This window comes from Branchiostoma floridae, unplaced genomic scaffold, assembly GCF_000003815.2.
Source record: "Branchiostoma floridae strain S238N-H82 unplaced genomic scaffold, Bfl_VNyyK Sc7u5tJ_218, whole genome shotgun sequence".
Classification (NCBI taxonomy): Eukaryota; Metazoa; Chordata; class Leptocardii; order Amphioxiformes; family Branchiostomatidae; genus Branchiostoma; species Branchiostoma floridae.
The window spans coordinates 288,611-309,164 of NW_023365791.1; the positions used below are offsets into that span (position 1 = coordinate 288,611).

Here is a 20,554-nt window from a genome sequence, read left to right on the forward strand (position 1 = left end):
TCAGCAGGTGAGATAAACTGGGTTGTGTAAAAGAAAAGTCTTATGTCTACCAACCTGATGAAATTATTTTCGGAGGTTTATTTCCAATTCTTACCCGAGGGCTTACATCAAATAAAAGCGACCGGACAGATATTGTATGGGTCTACTCTAGTCTAAATTCTAAAATATTGGGTTCGATTTCATTTTATGAGACAGTAGAAGACAAAGGAACCCATCTTTTCTGTTAAGTGTGTGTCTTATGGTGTTAGTAGGAGAGAACTTTTTTTGTCTCTAGATCTGACACAAGTGTAAGTACTGTGTATAAGAAGATAAGTACTGCTTATACCCCTTCCATGTTACTTGCAATTAGCCTACAGTCAAAGCAGAATTTAGGCTCCGGCTGTTTTTTTACGTTTTCATGCGTTTTTATCCACCTTTCTATTATGTATCTTTTTCTTTACGTCTCGCGGCATTAAATAAAAAAAAAAAAGTTAGGCCGCGAGACATAAAGAAAACGGTACAAAATAGAAAGTCCCATAAAATCAACAAAAAAACAATCAGAGCCTAACCTCTAATTTGAGAGTACATTTAGCCCACAGGCAAGAATTTACAATACAACTTTTGGTTATCTTCCCAGATGTCAGTGTCTCGCAGTGTCCTGGCCAGAGCATCGCCTTTAACCACGCCTGTTACGAGTTCCCTGTTGAGGAGTTGGGATATGAAGACGCCAGACAGTACTGCGAGGAGCGGAACGGCACACTGGCCATGCCCAAGACACCAGCTGTGGACGCCTACATCCTGGGAATCATTCAGTACTCCGGCTATGAATTTGGATATTGGATAGGTAGGCAGGTGCTTGGCAAGGTCGCGGTCACATAGATCGTGCGATCGTCGTACGATGGCTAACTTCTGGCTTTTTGGAGGACAAAAATGTTCGTCTCCTGCAAAGTTCAACTGTCTTCGTACACAGAATGCTGCTTTGAATGCATGTCAGTGGCTTGTTCTGTCATAGCCTGCTTGAAAATCCCATGGCATCAAATCGTACGACGATCGCACGACCTATGTGACCGCGCCCCCAAACAAGCTTTTGAAAACTTCCAGAGATTTGAAGAACAGCGAGGTAGTAATCAAGCTGTTTAACGGACTGATTTCATGGCATTTTATTTGCATGTTATATGGAATGCTTGTCAAAAGGGTTATTTTTTACGTTCGACCGTGTTCTTGGTTGTCTGTCTTCTTTGTTGGTTGGTTTCTTTGTGATCAGCACAACTCAAGAAGTCGCGAATGGATCGTTATGATATGCCAAATAGCAGTTACCCAAGCAACTGGATATGATTTTGTTTACGTTTCAGGTAGAATCCACTACCTTTCGTCAGTGACTCCAACATTCGTCAGTGTCACTGATGAAAGGTGGTGTAAAGGTACCTGAAAAGTCTGACCGCTTGAGTAACTGCTATAAGGCGTATCTTATTGCAGATGCCTAGCTTTCATCGACGGATCTTGATAATACCTGTTATGTTGGTACATGTTGGAAAGACGGTTACATTATGGACCCCTAGCGGCTTTCCGTGGCTCTGCAGCTTCAAAACGTATGGTTTTTGCGATATATGATACTTAGTATTTGATGTGTTTTCCACGTGATGTGATTGGGATTTTTAGCGGTTGTTAGCTCTTGGTTCAAAGAGTGCACGTGGTGTTGGCTTTCTTTTTCCAATTCAGAACACACAAAACCTGTTACAAATAGAATAAAAACATCCTACAGAGGATCTAGGATCTCAGGAACAATTCTTTCCTTGCGTTAACTTACTTACTTCCACAGAACTTGGTCCTCCATGGCCCTTTGTAGCTCTTTAGTATATCTTGCAGGCTTGAGTCACTACGTAGGTTGTCTTAGGTTTGCCGCTTAGGTCACATTTCCAGATCGGGGACCGGCCAGGATGTTTTAAGAAACGAAAGATTAAACTGACCTACCTGGAAATATACGCAAATCATACCCATGAATTTGTGACATTTTGTGTATTTTTATGTATTTCATATTATTCTTTTCGCTTCCAAAAGCTGCCCGGCCGGGCCCCGGTTTGGAAATGTGACCTAAGCCTAAGTACTAGGTAACTCTGGGTCTTCCCCTGCCTCTTTTTCCCTTATTAGTAGGCTCCCATTGTACAAGATGATGTGCAGGGATTTTGGGGTGTCTAACACAATGACCACACAGTTTAAAGCGATTCTTATTCTAACCACACGATGTCGTTCCCCCTCAGGAATAGAGAACCCTAATCCGATGGACCCGGTGCCGACCTGGAGTGACGGCACGCCGGTTGCAAGCGGCTGTCAGTACGACGCTTTCGCCGAAGGACAGCCCAGCTTTCCCTCATTTATGTCCCGCATGCCACCCCAGTGTGTCATGATTTGGACCGATTTTCTTTGGTCCGTGTCTACCTGCGCTGATCCGAAACGCTTCATCTGCCAATATGGTGAGTGAGCTTTTGCTGATAGGGCCTTCACACTGAAACTAATTATGCTTACAGGAGGCAAAGACGGGAGCCACACCACTTTTTTCGTTTTAATTGGGGTATAACAAAAAAAAAAAAAAAAAAGAAAACTAGACAAGAGGGACATGACGTTTTTTTCACTGTTTTGATTTTTTTACATCATTTCAAAGAACATACAAAAGAAGAGGGAAAGAAAAAGGGATGTGTCAAGTTACCCAAAACACCACTTTTCCGCCCGTCTGTGGCGCTGACATGGTTTCGAATGAAATAAAACTTCAGGTTCAACGTATATATGTGGCGTAGACCGGAAACTGCAATGCATTGTGTGATACGACACATCCCTCCTCTGCACTGAAACGGAATCAGCAGTAATCAAGCAGAACCAGCCGGAATGAAGAATTTGCAAAATTCGCGCCACATTCGGATGGCCAAATGGACCTTATACACGAGATGGAATGAACTGAAATGCCATCAGAATAAGTATTCTTTGTCTATTCCTGGTATTTGTAGTGCATTCTAGACATTCTTACTACATTTTAGATATTCTTTTGGCCACATTTTGCATGGATTTGAAGTGGCTTGCCGATTTTTATCCTTTCCAAATGCACCTCGAAAGTTTGGAGCATTTCAAAAACATTCGGGACGACCGAAAGAATGGGCAGAAATATATGGAACGCAGTGGAAATTTCAAGAATGCACTACGAATACCCAGGAATATCGAAGAATAGTCATTCTGACGGCATTCCGGCTGATCCGGCCTTCAATAGTATACCCTGACTCGTTCTTTGTCTTTCCTTACCATTCTGTAACAGATTCTTTAGATTTGTTAATGAACACTCAAAACATATGTTATCTATAACGAAATCTAGATCGTATGATGTTTGTATAATTTGTAGAGAAATGTCAAATTGTTTGTTATTTGTTTTGAATGAAGAGTTAATTCATATAATGTTTGTTTGTGAAGAAATGTTAAATTGATTATCTATTTTTCATAAAAGAAGAGTTAAATCATATGTTGTTTGTTTGTTTGTTTTTGTGAAAAAAAAGATATTAATCGTGTGTTATTTTCTACACAGGGGCTGGAGACCAAGATGACTGTTCCGGTAAGCTATTTTATAACATTTTTTCCAGAATCTTAGAACTGTGCTATCTTGAAATTCGAAAATCAGTCTTTTTATTTCATAATTAATGGTCATTCCACGAAGTCGTCTTCCGGAAGGGACGTAAAACAGGGGTCCCGTGCTCAAGTAGGTGCCTCGACCACGTTAAACAGCCTCATTACTCAACACGCTGGGTACCTACACATTGGGTAATACACCAGATGATTATAATCTGTTACAATTATTCAGATCTAACTTTGTGCATTGTTTCCAAACCTTAGGAGAAAGACCTGTCTTTACAAGAGGTAAGGGTTTTTTTTTTTTTTTTTTTTTAGTTTTTCGTTTCGTCATGCGCATATTTAGCTTTAACTCAGATGATATTTTCGTATCTAGGGAAGGACTTAAGCGGATAAATGTGTTTGACACTATATCTAACTGTACAAACTATACAGCAAACAACAACCGTGAACAACAATAAAGTAAACATCTGTACGTACCGTTGTGCCACCAGACTCTTTTCTCAGTGGACAAAAATCCGTAGGAAAGCATTTAGACAAATAGCTTTCCCGCTTAAACTCTATTATTAACTCTAGTTCTAATCCTATATTGCCTTCTTCAGATATAAGCTCTATTGTCTTCTTGTCTCTATCTAAAACGGAAAAAGATATAGCGTTCAATTTTCATGACTTGTTGTTGCTATTTACATAAAAAATGTAGGTGTTTTGTTTTGACCCTGTCTGTCCGTGTTGATGTGTCGTTTCCGAAGCAAAAACGTAGGAACCTTTGGACGGATTGTGATAATATTTGATATTTAGGTAGTTCTTACTAGGTAGACGGAGGTGGATTATGAGTGCTTCTCGCGACTTTTCTCGGTACTGCTGCACAGTTCCGGTTCGTGTAGCTTATGGTCTTGTTGTTGTTCTTTTCCAGACCCTGCTCGAATCCGACCAGACGGACGCTGCGGACCAGACTTCCCCGTTGAAGGAGGGGTTCCGGGAGAGTGTGACGCTACTGGACGGACGCCATGTTGTTCTGCTGACGGACAGTGTGGCAGTTCCGAACTCCACTGTGACTGTCCGAGATGTACCGACTACAGTCTGCTCATAGGTAAAATCGTGTTTTCACTTTTTTTTTAAAGAAATGTGTATGTTCAAAAAACCAATGATCTCTTTTTGTTCAAATTTAAATCAGAAAACGCGATAATTTAAGAAAATGTGTCAATTCCTATCTGCAAAAGGAAAAATGTGCTTTTTTTTCCTTATCATTTGTGTTAAAAAAGTTTTGTTTTTTAGTGAAAATTAATCTTTCAACTTTTGGCCTTAGACATTTTACGCCTTGTTTTGTATACTCAATTCTATCTAGAATCATTTAGCTTGAAAAAAGACGCAGTGCTGTGCCATTTGTATGCGTTTGCACTCTGAAAACCTAAGATTCATATGACTCATTTATGGCTAACTTCACGTTTCCAAACCGGGGCCCGGCGGGCTGTTTATGGAAACCAAAAATAGAGAAATGGAAAAAAAAAACAACATACACCAATAATGTCTACGGCTACTCTCTTTGCGTCTTGTGTAGTTTGGTATCTTTTATGTCATACCTTTCGTTCCCGAAAGCTACCCGGCCGGGCCCCGTTTTGGAAATGTGACCCAAGCGTTACTGTTTCCTTTTGGTCATGAACAGCAAGGATGGTACCGGTGTACACAAGAATCAGTCCCGATCTAATGCAATTACTCCTGTGTATTTTCTGTGCTGCAGTTCCGGACTGTCCGCAAGGGTACCACAAGTTGAGGGACACGTGCTACGGGGCGAAGCGGGCCATGTTCAACTACACACAGGCAGAGAGCGCATGCGCAGCGGACGGAGGAACTATAGCCATGCCCAAACACTTGCAGACCGACTTCTTTCTCATAGGACTCATGATAAGGTGCGCTTTTATATAAGCCCTGGTTGACATATTCCGAAACAGGAAAGTAGTTAGAAGATTCCAATCAGTTACAAAGTACGTTTAGGTTTACCATTTTAGTAGATCAAAAGATTGAAAGAAATGTTTACCAATATATGATACAAGATATGTCACTACAGCGCTCCTTGAATTTTTGTCAATTTTGTTTGTTTTCTGAAACAAAATATTATGTTGCCGATTGCCCCACGCGATCTCTAATATATATACTACTGCACAATTATAAACTTATGAGCTCTCACTGAGTTCGACAACACTCAAGTACCTTTTCATCATTTTTAATATTTTTGTTAATATCATATTTAGATATTTAGTATCTGACAAGATAGGCCTGATGGGCCGTCTTTTAAGTGAGTTTTAGGACGCAGATTCGTCTCTGTGTAGAATAATGAGTCAACTACGTATGTAGCACCCTCAATATGACAACTAAACATTTTCTACCCAGGGAGGCGCCAGAAGAAGACTTCTGGATCGGAATAGAGGACCGTCGCTGGGAGTACAACCACATGTTCGCTGACGGCACCATGTTGGCCGACTGTGCCTTCATAAAGTATGTAGTTACCAACCACTTATTATAACTGCACTATCCCAAATGTGCTCCATCCCAAAAGCGATTTTGGGATAATGCACTTTTCGGATGCAGGCCTATCCCAAATGTGCTCTGTTACAAAAGCGCTCTTCCATGGGATAGAAGCACTTTTGGATACAACAACTACCAAGTATCTGTAAAGCCTACGTCACATTTCCAAACCAAGGCCCGGTCTGTCAGCCTACGGAAACGTATGACATGAAAGACACCAAACTACACAAGACGTAAAGAGAATAGTCTTATTTGTGTATTTCTATTTCTATTTTATGTTTATCTATTTGTGTATATAAACCTTCCAGTAAAGAATGTATAATCATGCATATAGATAGCTCTATAGAATAGACACTTGATACTTTTTACTGCATGTACCCTTGCAATTAGCCCACGGGCAAGGACTTGCAAATAAATAACAATTCGTCGTTTCGCCTAACTATGGCTCTTCACATAGGACGTGCGATCGTTGTACGATGGCTAACTTCGGACATTTTGGAGGACAAAGATGTTCGTCTCCTGCGGGTGTCGGTGGTTGTCACGGCTAGGTCACGGCCTGCTTGAAAAACGTATGGCATCAAAATCGTACAAAGACCGCACAACATATGTTACCTATGCGTCCTAAGGACCGATTTAAAACATGTTGACATATCAAGTTAGAACTTAAAGTTAGATTTAATAATTTAGAATTCAGCGTTAGCTTTAACACTTGACACACACTATATTGTTCTACACTCTTTGCATGTCCGTCCCTTTTATGTTGATAGCCCTCGGACAAGCTAAGAAACTCCAATAAACTATTGTTAAGAACTTTAACATCATATATTCTTCTGTTTGTGGCATGCAGGTGGTCTACCATGTCCCCAAGGGACAGGGCTCACATGATGAACTGCATCATGTACTGGAGTAGCCCTGGCTACTTCTGGCACGACATGCCCTGCTTTGAGACAATGAGCTACATGTGTCAGATCGGTGAGTGTGAATGGATGTGCATGGCCACCCTATGTAATTGTGAAAAATACAACGCAAAAGTAAAGTGGTATCGCCCATTATGACGTCATTCGTACGATATATACAGATTCTAGTACATTGTATTTTTTACCTAACCCAATCGACCAATCAGCTCTGTCTTTACAAAAGAAAAGCTAAATTACATGATGAATAAAAACGATGACTTGAACTGCCAAAACCAATGGCTCTTTGTGTTTTCCTTCAGTCTCTGATCAGCATGTAGTAGTAGTAGTATCCATTTTCGATTATGCATTATTATTCTTGGAAAAATAGCACAACTCGTCTTGAAAACATAACACGTTAATTAACGGATGGAATCAAAAATCTTTGAATGTCACTCGCTAAGAAGGAGTGGTTAGATTTTCTTCTTTGTCTTTCACTATGTGACACCTTTTTACTTAGAAGTCATTTATAATCGATGCCTACAAACTTTGAACAATGCAGTGCTCAATACATATGTCTTGATGATACGTTGACTACATGTTTCTAATGTTTCCTGAACCATGTTCTCTCTCTTAGGTCCAGGGATCACTCAAGATTGCGGGGCTGGTAAGTGCTTTATTTGAGTCGTACTTTATTGTTGTAAGTGTAGGTTATGACGGTTGTACGCTGAAGTTGACTATTCTAATGAAAATGCCCACAAGTATTAAAAAATTAGTTTTAATTTTGTCTCTTCAAAAAATTCATTAAGAACTACATAAATCGTCTTGATATTGTAGGAAAAACACCATTTTTACATATGGTTTTGTATTTCTTAACTTTTGAATTTTTACTTTTTTCTCTATTAGAAGAGACTGTCCCCACAACGACACGCCGCATTCCTACCTCGGATCCGCCATCTTGGACAACCCGACCAGCTGTTGTACAGACAACTCAAGGTCAAGGTGCAAGTACAGTCCCCGTCTGGACCTGGCCTCGTCTCGGCAGCACCCCGCCACCACCGCCGCCGCCGCCTCCCAGTAACACGTTCATCCCGCTCACCATGCCTGGACAAGGCGGCCAGGCAGGCACACAGGAGCAAGATGCCGGCGGAACCGGAACCGTGGTGGGAGGGTCGGTTGGGGCAGTAGCTACGGTAGGGGTGGGGGTCGGCGTGGGAGTCCTTGCTTACAAGAAGTTTATGCTGGCCAAGGTGGCTCCCGTCGTAAAAGCTTAGAGCTACTGGCTTGTTGTGATACAATTTCAGGGCGTTGTTTTCTTAAATAACGGATTTTTATGTGGTTTGTTGTGCAAACTTCTGGTATGTTTTTCTGTACTATGTGACGAGCTACGTATTTATCAATTTATCTCATTACTCAGAGATCTAAAACAAATTGACACACCAAGCTATAAAATACTACGCGCATATCTGACAGAAAATATCTATAGACTTAAGACCAAAGCGTCTTAAAATATGTCAAATGTTAGGTTTGAAGACATATTACACCAGATAATCTCGGGACTAAGCCTTCATAAGGTTTATAATCCGTTAACAGTTTTATCAAGTTGATATTTGTCAGGAAGCCTGTACAAACTGTCAACAAGTTATCATATTACTCTTTTGATACACTTGTGGTGTGAAAGTACACCGATTGCAAATACCATTATTATCTAACACGAAGTGCACTTCACTGTTGATTGTGATATGTATGTCGATGATAGGAATACTATATTTAGTTACATAGAAAGTAGATTTCCTCATTTTAGACACATGAGTAGCACTGGCAAGTATATATTTCTTAAGCATTTTGACAAACCGATCATAGCTAAACCCATACAGTCCTACATTTTTACCATTACCAAGGAGAGAGAAACGTCCGAACTTCTGTGTTAGACTAGATTTTGTGATACTTATATGTAATATATATATAACATTATACATAACGTTACACATGTTTTGACTTGTTGTGACCTGTACTTAGCTCGGTTGGGCAGAACTTATACAATAAAGGTCTTCATTCATTTATTATCACTATACAAAAGATTTGACAATAAAAGGAACGGAGCCTGTCGAAGATGTTCTTTTTTTACATAGATTTATTTTCAAACTTTTACGAATGTAGACTATGATAGTCTTTAAAGTTACTTTAAGATTATGCAATGCACAACGAAGAGTAAGAAGTAGAAGACTTCACTTCTATTGTTTTTGGTAAATTTCTTAACAAAATATACGTATAACAGAGCCATATATATCCATTTCACACATTGCATGCTGTACTCTCATCCTCTGGTTCACTTTTTGCCAATCTGACGAAGAAACTTGGACACAAGCCAGCTGAATCTTCACATGCTTGGACCTGGATCAGCAGAAACAAAACTGAACACATCGAAGACAAACATAATATACGACATACAAACAAAGCAAAACTTAGTTTTCATGAAGGTAAAAGCGGTGTTTCATGTGTTTTTCTGCTATGTTTTATACTATGGTTTTGCGACATTTAGTATGTTTTTACGAAGGTCAAGATATACTAAATGTCGCAAAAACCAGGGGCCCAAACATACACCGGTTTGTACTTACATCACAAACTACTTGCCAAAAATCAAGACCATAAAGCATGGACAGGATACAGGAAACGGAGCTTCTGCTGCAGTACCACGGTCATATACTGGGTTGGGGGTCAAAATTGACCTTCACCCTCGTGTTCCAAACACCTACACACATACCAAATATCATCATCATCCATCAAGAGGTTCTTGACTTAAGCTGACTACAAAAATCTGGAAACAACCACACACACACACACACACACACACACACGCGCGCGCGCGCGCGCAAAATAAACAGTATCTCCATTTTTCATGGTGATAACAAGCGTGAAACTATTTTGCTGAACTGTGATTGGTTAAGCCAACTAGGGCACCTTGCACCTAGTCAGTGCACTATGCATTTGGCCTATAAAAGTGAGGACATGCTGCACTATGCTCATTCGAGCCCATAACACTGATGAAGCCACACGGCGAAACATGTTTGTTGCGTGTCGGTTCGAATAGTTTCTAAACGGGAAACAAGCGGCTCCAACGTCTTTTCTGAAGATGAGGCGTGAGTGTGAACGGTTGGCTTGAGGTTGTCCTTCTCCACATACTCTACAGCTCTCAATCCTTTATACCAACTATGGGCAACACCATGGCAACGGCAATAACTGGAACAGTGACCTATAACCATGTTCACTATTTCCATCGCGTTGTCTTTTTCAGACAAAATACATAATTACCCGTACCTGATTCCAAATGAGGGTCCAACGAAATCAGAACACCTGAAAGGCAAACTAGGAAACTGTGTTAGTAATATAAGAACGCCCTCGTTTGTTCAGTTTTGTTCGATCCGACAGGTCAGTAAACCCCATTTAAACCCCCATTAAACGTGCTAATTTGATTGAAAGACTCACAAACACGGTGGGCGCTGAGGGGAGTTGTCGAATCCTAGTATTTGAGTAAACGGGACGCACAGGAAAATGGCACCCAGTGTTCGGTCACGGCGCTTCGGGCATCTGTGTTGGTTGTTGTTTTTCTCTGGATTACTAGGTGGGTACTAAATATGTAAAGCCGGTACAATGGCCTAGTGGGTAGAGTGTTCGCCTCGAATTCGGTAGGTCGTGAGTTCGATCCCCGGCCGAGTCATACCAAGGACTTTAAAAATGTACTCAGCATTCGGGAAAGAGTATGGAAGTTGAACACACACCACTACCAGCGGACTAGCCCCCCGCTGTAGTGATTGCACAAAGTAGTGTGGCCCAGGGCTACTGGACCGGAGATGGGCGCCACCCTATGCGCCATCAGACGCGGGAATTCGAAGGACTTTAACTTTACTAACTGAATATGTATTTTACCTAACTTTTACATATTCAAAAAAAGATTTTACATTAAGATATAGAATTTAGTTTTGCTGTTGGAGAAGGAAAAAATCTATTCCGTATTTTTGTTAATTAAAAGGAAAAAAAAAACATAGTTTCGAATTTTGCATCTTTTAGGGACGACAAACGGTCAGGAAGCATCTGGATCAGGACCTTGCCCAGATGGATACGTTCTGTTCGAAAACGTCTGCTACAGAGCCTACAAGGAATTCAAGACGTTCGCCCAAGCCGTGCAGTGGTGTGAAGCGGACGGGGGGACGCTTGCCATGCCTAAGGACAGATCCGTGGACATGTTCTTCACCGGTCTCATCATTGATCTGTCTCCAATGACCGATGCTTGGATCGGTAAGTGTTTGTATGTTTGTTTATTTGGTAACACAGGGCCACCTTGTAGTTAGGCTATCGTCACATTTCCAAACCGGGGCCCGGCCGACTTTTTAAGAAAACGAAAAGTAGAGAAATGTAAAGATATACACAAATAATGCCCATGACTATTCTCTTTAAGTTTTGTCCACTTTGATGTCTTTATATAATTCTTTTCGTTCCCGAAAGCTTCCCGGTTTGGAAATGTGACGTAGGCCTTATAGCGTTGTTAACTCAAAATCCCTCACAAGTCTCAGGTTTGGGGCATTTTTTTTTAAACTTAAATGTGGCATACCACAGCAAACAGCATCAATGGATATTAGGGAAGTAAATCTGCAGCAACAGCACAGAATAGGTCATGTTCTACTGATCTGATTAATCGACCAGCTTATAAGCCTAGGTCCCAATTCCCAACTCGGGACCCGGCCGGGTAGCTTTCGGAAACGAAAAATATGATGAGAAAAAAAACCGCACAGAACGCAAAAATTAAGCCATGGGCATTATCTGCGCATATTCCTTGGTAAACACTTTTGTTTTTCGTTTCTGCAAACATCCGCGTTCTTTAGAACAAGGGTAAATTTCTGTTATATTTCTGACAGGATTGAGGAACGAAGGTGGAACGTGGACGTGGATGGACGAAGCCGGCACCACTGTGAGCGAGTGCGGGTTCTCGGCGTGGGACGAGGCGAACACCGCTCACACTGACGGAAACTGTGGGTACATCAAGTTCACGTCCTGGTATAAATGGGCCGACTCCTCGTGTAACACGCTCAAGTCTGGGCTCATCTGCCAGATCGGTAAGTTAAGTTTTTTCATAATAATGATAATAATAATGATAAAATTCTTTATTGCATGTTCATGCTCGTAGGATAAATGCACAAATGACCACATGTGGTGTAATGGATGAAAAAAACAACTAAAAGTTAAACAGTAATTCCCTTTGCCAGAATGGCAAGGTTATGTTTTGAGTGAAGACATGATGTTGTGTCTCTATATGTAGGTTAACCGCATAAAACTAGAGTAGCTGTGGATGGATTTTTATGATACAAATGTATTTGGTATTTGAGTAGCGGTTACAGAAAAAAAGGTCTCGTTTAAAAATGGTTACCTTGGCACTTTTCGTCGGCAATGCAGCGGGGCGAGTGTGTTTTCGTGTGTGTCTGCGTACAAGATTACTCGAGATGTTGTGAATCGTTTTGTATGATTTTTAATAGTTATTTAGGGGTTTGAAAAAGAAAGGTCAAGCTCGATAATTGGCCTCCTAGTGGCGAGTTACGGTTCTGCAGCGGTGGTTCAAAGTTGGACGCAAAATTTTCGTCATGGGGCAGGTTCATTTATAGGCCCATTTATAAATCAAAACTTTATTGTAAAATCATGCCAGATGGCCAATTGCACAGTAATACTTACAGTGAAAAAGAATGAAAGTGATTAGATAAATTTAAAGAAAAATATAACATAACCTTAGCCATTCTGGGCGGCAAAGGTAAACATATGTTTGAAATATGTTTCCACTTAGACAATTTGGAGGCTTAGACTTGTGTTCCACATACAGTTGGAGATGAATTGTCCAACATTTTTGTAGATAAATGGGAAGCGTTAAGCGGTAAGGGTTGGACGACTTGAGCAAGAAGTTTGCTTTTTGTTGATCGTCAAGGTGTTAAAAGCGTGGGAAAATTTTGTAGATTTCTAGGAAAAATTTACGTTGGTTCATATTACATATGGTCGTCTTTCTTTTCTATTTCAGGGCAGCATGAGTCGAATTGTGGATCAAGTGAGTAGCTATATAGGACAACTTTTTGCTCACGTTTAGAAGAGTCCATCCAACATGTCTAAGAGGACGTTTGAATCATCTGTGCTCTTTCATGAACAGATAGCCACTCTCTCCTTTTTCACTGGTGGTGTCGTCCACTTATGTACAAAAATGTTGTATTTTTTAAGAATATTTCATATAAATATTTACACTACAATTCGAAAGTTACCCAAGAAACTGGATGGATTGTGTAAACTGATATCCTAACAGCTTTTATGCCTAACAGCCTGAGTAACTTATTTTTATTTCATATTGAGCATATCATTACTTGGATGTCTATACTCTCCAAGCAGAGGTTCGGTTCCGACCGTTTTAAGTTTTTAGGTTGTTTTTATCGGGCTTCTATTCTGTGCTGTCTTCTTTATGTCTATCTAATCTCCAAGCAGAGGTTCGGCATAAAGGAAGGCGGAAAGAAAACAACACAACAGCCCGATTTTAACCCATAAAAACACGTCAAAAACAGCCAGTCAAACCTTTGCTTGGAGAGTAAATGTTTTAGCCGACCTTAGGTCGCAAACTGTATTTGTCGCAAACTGTATTTGTCGCCAACAACTTCTCTAGTGTGTTTTCTGTCTATTTGTCCAATTTTTACTATTTTTCCAGCGACCTGCGGAGCATGGTAGAGGCTATAGATGTTTATTTCTTTTATTTGTTTATTTATTGAAAATGACAACAAACCATTACACTGGGCCAGCCTAGGCAGAGGCTATGTAAGCTGATGACGGCTGACCCTCAAAGATACAGCAAACAAATACATCTAAATTACACATATGTGCATAATAGACCACATAGACTACATAAGCTATGAGGAGCAGATGGAAGGTGCTGTAAATCGATGTTGATGTTAAAAATGAATGCAGAGCGTCTGAGAGTTTTTGGTCTGTAGCAAAGTTATGACCTGGAGAACCATTAAGGAGGACTCCGGTTGAGAGTTATAGATGTTTAACCTTCGTCGACGTTTTGTAGCTGCGCTAAATTTTGACGACGCCTAAGGGGCGTTGCTGAAAGTTAGCAAAACACAGCCACAACACATCGTTCTATCGTGATGACGCTTTTTTTTTATTCCACAGCTGATAGCTGCACGGACCATCCCGAGGGAGTTACCAGTGGAGACACTTGTTATTACGTCAATACCGGATCAATGCAAACGTACGTGGGCGCCACGGATGCATGTGACGCCGCCGGTGCCTCCGTGGCCATGCCGAAGAACGCAGGGATCACTTTCCTCCTCATGGGCCTCGTCATCAAGTACGTCGGTGTTCAGGGGTTCCTGAACGTTCGCATTCGTGATGATATTTGTACCGATCGTTATGACGATGGCAATGATCTTTATTTGCACGTTGTTGTCCATATGTGCTAAACGCAGTAGTTACATGAAACGTTTTTGTAAAGCTTGGGGCACAACCCGCCGTACTTGCTATTTGTCCGTACGTTTTTTGGGGAGGCCACGTCCGCCACGTATTTCTGAAAGCGTGGGGAACATCAGGCAAGAGCAGGGAGGGAGTATGTCAATACGGCAACAGAAAGTTTTGCCTGCACATAAAGTTCTACGGCGTGTCTGCGTGCTCCAAAGTCCGTCGGATTCCCTACGAGTTCATACGAAGGTGGTACTTACCACTTACGGATTCCAAAAGATTGCCCGCGTTTTGGCACGTAGACAGCACGTATTTGCACGTACGGTGGGTTGTGCCCTCAGCTTAGATTTTCGCTACAGTGTCAATGGGAGACACAAAACAACTATAGCTATGCTACACCACTAGCTATAGTATTTTCACTGTGGGCTAAGCATAACGGTTTCACATTATGATTCTTGCATATCTCAAAAGGTTTATACGTTTTCGTAAAGTGATTTGCGTGTTTTTTTTTTATAGAATTCATACCTTCTAGCATAGTGATGTGTGCGTTTTTCATACCATTCTTACGTTTTCGCATAGCGCTTCGTGCGATATCAATAAAATCGGCACGAATTTGATAAAACTCGTGCCACTCCTGGTGTTTTCAATTTTGAGTTAACGACGATATTTCAACCGTTGTCTGTTTGTTACCTTCACAACAATTGAAGCTATAATTCCGGACCTGTTTGTGTGCTTGTGTGCTTGTAGATGCCACAAGCATTTACAAACTGCACTTGTCAGTTTAAAAAATAAAGTTTGTTTCCATTTTCCCAAACAACCTCTCAGGACGAGCCCCTCCCGCTCAATGGACCACTGGATCGGTATTGACGACATGTCCGAAGAAGGACAGGAAATTTATCAAGACGGCCTACTGATCGAAAGATGTTCTTACTCCAAGTAAGTACTATAATGATTTGTTATATTATCATAAACGTGTACCGGTATATTCTTATGTTAAGTCGCAATGTGGGATACAAATAGTTTCTGTTCGTGCATGTAAGGCCATACTGACTTGATTTTATGGATGACTTCTTGAGACCCCAAAACTAATATGCCAGTGAGAGAAAAAAAAATTAAATGCTGCTAAACCACAGGACTTAACACCCAATCCATTCTTTGCCAGGCCTGGATTGTCTCTATAGTAAGGCAGTAAGACACAATCGTCGCCATTTCAATTACATAAATTATCTGTGGGTATGCCTGCGTACCTTTAACTGACATCAAATGTATAAAATGCGTATGATTTGCGTATTGTGTGCACGACTTCTGCGTATGAATAAATGTCAATACGGATCTCATACGGACTGCGCCCTAAAGTGTACGTCACATTACAAACTTGGCCCGGCCTGGCAGCTTTTAATTTCGGGAACGAAAAGTATGATATAAAAGACTCATAAGTACACAAGACGTAAAGAAAATAGTCGTGGGCATTATTTGTGTATATTTTTTACGTATACTAGTACATTTCTATTCTTCGTTTCCGCAAACAATCTGACCGGTCCCCGGTTTGGAAATGTGACGTTAGCCTAAAACCGAGCACCCTCATTGGCTTTGCAAGTACGGCCGAGCTTCTTCGACTGTGTGTCAAACGTGGGCAAAAATTCTACAATGTGAATGAACCACAAAGCAAATCATTGATTATTGTGCTTTTCACACAGTTGGTTGGGTGGTGGTAGTTCCGACAACGAAATCAACAAAGACTGCGTAGTCCTGAAGGGGTCCGCATGGATGGACTGGAGTTACCTCGACTGTACACGTTCGGTAATGTACATCTGTCAGCTAGGTCAGTTCCCACCATTTTAATTATCTTTTCAACTACCGAACATTTACCAACCGGATTTCACCAGGGTACAAAATTCCACCACCCTGTAAAGACACGTCCAAACAGATGTATGTATGTATGCACACTTGCATGTATGTATGTATGTATGTATGTACGTATGTACCTACATTTGAACGTATGGGTGGATGGATCCTAAACTTAGAGGAGTAGTAGTCAGGCCAAAACTTGACATCCTTTAGGGTATGTTATGGGATCTTACAATTAATGATACAATGATTGAAAATTGTACTCTCTATTTCCCAGGTCCTGGGGACAACGAAGGCTGTATTCTACGTAAGTTTGTTTGTTCTCTTGTTGATTTATAAATTTGTAAAGATCGTAATTCTTTGCCGACAAAATCTTTCTTATAAGTGTTCATTAGGTCCAAACTTAAGAAGGTTTTCTAGGCCAAGGTAAGTGATGACTTAACCTTCGTGTTGAAGGGAATGTTCTTTTCCAATGCACTTTGACTTAGAGATCTTTGAAATCAAAGAGGAACGTTCTTTGATTTCTCTATTTCTAACAGCCACCACGATCCCCCCAACGACGACGGCGCTACCTACAACCACGGTCCCGACTACTACCGTGGCCGACCCCACCACCCCGGCGGCGGTACCCAGCACCCACCCCCGCCTCGACACAACCACCAGCACCGTCCCGCAGGCCCCGACCACTAGCCAGGAGGACCAGACCACAACCCTGCCGGGCGATGGACAACAGGGGAAGCAGGAGTCCGGCGTTGACCAGGGCGCGCTGGCAGGAGGTGTGGCCGCCGGTGTGGTGGTCGCAGGCGTCGGCATTGGCATCGGAGTGGCTGCCTACAAGTTTAAGTGGCTTGCAAAGGTGTCCCCTAAATGATAGCAGTGCTACATGTTGTATTACCTCCATTTCTACTACTGGCTGAGAATTTACTGCGACCGCTCAGCGACCAAACATCTAACAAATCACTCAACAAATTTCCTAGATAAAGGACTAATCTCTTTCACGTTTTCCATGTCTTGCTGTCTTTTGAAATATATGATTTTTGATCCAGCATCATTTCCGATCATGAAATTGAGGGTCACACAAATCAAATGTTGGTCTCTCTATGGTCGCTCGGTAATCGCCGTCTAATTGAAAGGGGTCATAAAGCTTGGCTTTTCCACTGCAAGTAGAGAATAAGTCACAAAGTAATGCCTTAGGGTCACAGTTCCGAACCAGAGTCCACGATCGGGCAGCTTTCGGGAACAAAGTATATAATATAAAAGACACCAAAATACACAAAACGTAAAAGGAAAGTTGTATGTATGATTTTCGTTTATTTCTAGGTATACAATTTTAATTTTTCGTTTCCGAAAACAGCCTGACCGGGCCCGGTTTGTAAATGTAACTCTAGCATAAGGCGGAAGATACACATCGGTGTATGTGAACTGTGTATAATCTACAAGCAGATCCCACGGTAGCGCATGATAGTATCAAACGCTGCCAGAGGAGTCAAGGCCGGCCTAGGAGTGTGTTTGGCAAATGTGCACCTCTTGGCTGACTACAATCCTTGGCCAGTTTGGTACTAATATCTTATGCCATATATCTATGGATCTGCTTGGAGATTAATTGTGTGCTGTTTTTAACCCACCATTACGGTATATTTAGCTGCAACGTGTCTTTATGTTCATCGGTTTGAAAATCTCCAAACTTGCTGTGTTAACTGTTGCCTCAAAGACGTCATAATTGGTGAATCCCCTAATGTTTGAAGGGGATGAAATGTCGAACGAGGGTGTGTGGTATTTGATTGAAGTCGTTTGTGATGTGTCTTTGATACTTCTTATAAAAAGAAGAGAGCTTCTTTTTTACGCTGTTTATAGTAAGTATGAAAAATATGCTTCTATGTAGAATTGTTTCATATTGTGATGTAAATGTGGGTGAAAAGGTGTGAATAAATATTGCGACTACACATGCTTTTAAAGATAATGGCTCGTATTCAGTTTATCAATATTGCACAAAATAAACTTCTTCTTTTTTAAATTTTAACCGACCAGTGTCCAGGGTATCTGAAAACATGGCAACGATTTTGATAACAGTCAGTTCTACCCCTTTACAGATAATCTCTTTTCAGTGATCAATAACGATAGCTGTCAACTTGCAGAAAAGATCTGAAAAAAATGACTCTTTCGTCTCGTGAAATCTCTGAAAATCAAGCAACATATCTGTTGGTGTAAGTGACGTAGTTTCAGGCCCTTGTCACACATACACGTACACATAGCCAACCATGTCCTCCCAACTTTTACCATCCAGTGGTTTGTAGTTTTAATCGTGAGCAAGATCACCTGTGGTTGGGAGTTTGTTCGCCTTGGTTACCTAGTACTAGAGTTTAAAAGTAGCCTGTCTAATTTGCTATGAACCTCAGGAAAGTCATATGCTTAGATGCGATCATAGGAGTGAACTGGACCTAGAATAGGGAATAGAATAGATTCCATGCTATGCTCCCAACTAGGGGTGGGTACCGGTAAAGAAAATCCAGGTCCAGGTACGGGTCAGGTCTAGAGAAAAGAACCTGGATCTACTTCAGTATGTGAAAACTTGTGAATGGGCAATACTAAAAGCAATGGTCCATTTCACTACAGTACAAATAAATCTGTTTGATGGAGTATTCATTCGGCGCACATCATTGGCGTTGTAAAACCCTACAAGGCGAAACTGCCTCTGTACGATTGTTATTTACGCTTTTGCTATTTTCTTCGACCAATAAAAAATGGTCCAATAAAAAATGGCTTTGAACCGGTGTCATAGCGAGCTCCGCCCCCTCCCCCGTGATGTCAGGTGTGGGGGGGGGGGGGGGGCAGATCTTTGTGACACCGGTACGATATAACGGCACCCACGCCTACCCCCAACCCAGCGCCCGTCGGACCTTGGTTGCCGCTTGGAGAGTAGTGTTGGGCCAGATAAAAGACGTGGGAAGATCCTGAATACTGGGGCTTAGGGGCCGACGTCGAGACTTAAGGGCAGGTCCTAAATGTGTGGCAGGGGTTTAAGGGCCTACAGTCGTTGTCTTCACTTGTCACTTTTGTTCCAAAATACGAATGTCGAGCGAAGAATAATGACGTTTTTGAGGTCAGTCACCCTTTGTCATTCAGGTTTCTCGGGAAGTCGATCAAGCCTGAAGTCACTGCTCCTAATTAGGCTAACAAGTTGTTGACAATTCAGTTAGACCACACGCATAAACTGATTTCGACTGTTGTAATTCCTGGTAACAAAATTAACTTTTTGTCAGGCTAGTTTCAAAGAGAGCTGGGGGTAAGAACGACTAGGCCGTCTCAAGTGATAGCGTCTCTCTCTCTCTCTTTGTGTAAACGATCATTCCTGGCAACGCATCAAAACAAATACGAAACAAAACAAAACAACAAGCAAACAAAAAACACGGTGGTTCTTCAATCCATGATCCTGGCTCTATCTCTCCATGTCTGTATCCGTATTTAAATTTATATAGCCGGTCTAATCGCCTTTGGCGTAACATACCAGCTTCAGCTATATACGATCTCATTTCCAAACCGTGACCCGACCGGAATGTTTGCGGAAACGAAAAGTGTAAGTGTTTATAAAGGAATATACACAGATAATGATTATGAACATTCTGTGTGTTTTGTTGTCTTTTATAAGATAGTTTTCGTTCGATTCCCTGAAGCTGTCCGGTTGGGCCCCGGTTTTGATAAATATCTCACCACTAGCTTGCAGCAGAAGGCTATGCGTACGGTTGAGACAGGGCTTTTTGGGTCTGTATGTAGGTCAAAAGCATATTACTATAAGTTGTGAATGGATCTTGGTGATATTTGGTAGGTGTGTAGCGGTTGTAGAAAGGCAGATCTCCGAACTCTTGCATTATTTGCATATCATTGTGTATATTTCTTTCTTCGTACAGATCATGGAAATTCGCCGTATTTTATTCAGTTATTCCTCTTGGAACACTTCGACAAAAACGTCCATGCAGTTCCAGCCTAACAAGTTGCTAGCTGTGGAGTCCAAAACATACATGCCTTTTTTCTTTTGTCAAAAACTAGTAGCCACCAAAAAACCAAGTCCTGGACAAAAGATACAAAAACCGGAAGTTTTGCTGCAGTACCATGGCCAAACACCAGAGGCCCCAAAATTGACCCTGACCTTTATCTTCCCAACGTATACCAATTTAATCATTATAATTCAAAGTTTGCCACCAAAATACATCTGGAAACACACACACACA

At 41.3% G+C, this 20,554-nt stretch overlaps 2 protein-coding genes across 2 annotated transcripts in view; both read left to right on the forward strand.

Annotated features, from left to right (window-relative positions):
* The window catches only part of LOC118408590 (C-type mannose receptor 2-like), a 9,109-nt gene extending 306 nt beyond the window's left edge, over positions 1–8,803 (forward strand). The window contains exons 2-11 of the mRNA XM_035809402.1: positions 617–823; positions 2,238–2,450; positions 3,545–3,571; positions 3,850–3,873; positions 4,499–4,675; positions 5,324–5,492; positions 5,974–6,078; positions 6,956–7,080; positions 7,639–7,668; positions 7,908–8,803. Coding sequence (XP_035665295.1) covers positions 617–823; positions 2,238–2,450; positions 3,545–3,571; positions 3,850–3,873; positions 4,499–4,675; positions 5,324–5,492; positions 5,974–6,078; positions 6,956–7,080; positions 7,639–7,668; positions 7,908–8,275 — 1,445 coding nt within the window. The 3' untranslated portion in view covers positions 8,276–8,803. The remainder of the gene's footprint in view (positions 1–616; positions 824–2,237; positions 2,451–3,544; positions 3,572–3,849; positions 3,874–4,498; positions 4,676–5,323; positions 5,493–5,973; positions 6,079–6,955; positions 7,081–7,638; positions 7,669–7,907) is intronic.
* A 1,680-nt stretch (positions 8,804–10,483) lies between these two features.
* Positions 10,484–17,709, forward strand: LOC118408599 (macrophage mannose receptor 1-like). Its single transcript, XM_035809417.1, has 9 exons — positions 10,484–10,623; positions 11,070–11,297; positions 11,915–12,112; positions 13,060–13,086; positions 14,196–14,373; positions 15,306–15,416; positions 16,178–16,302; positions 16,606–16,635; positions 16,868–17,709. The coding sequence occupies exons 1-9, from the start codon at positions 10,554–10,556 to the stop codon at positions 17,197–17,199; spliced, it is 1,299 nt and encodes a 432-aa protein (XP_035665310.1). The 5' UTR covers positions 10,484–10,553; the 3' UTR covers positions 17,200–17,709.
* Positions 17,710–20,554: the final 2,845 nt, after the last annotated feature.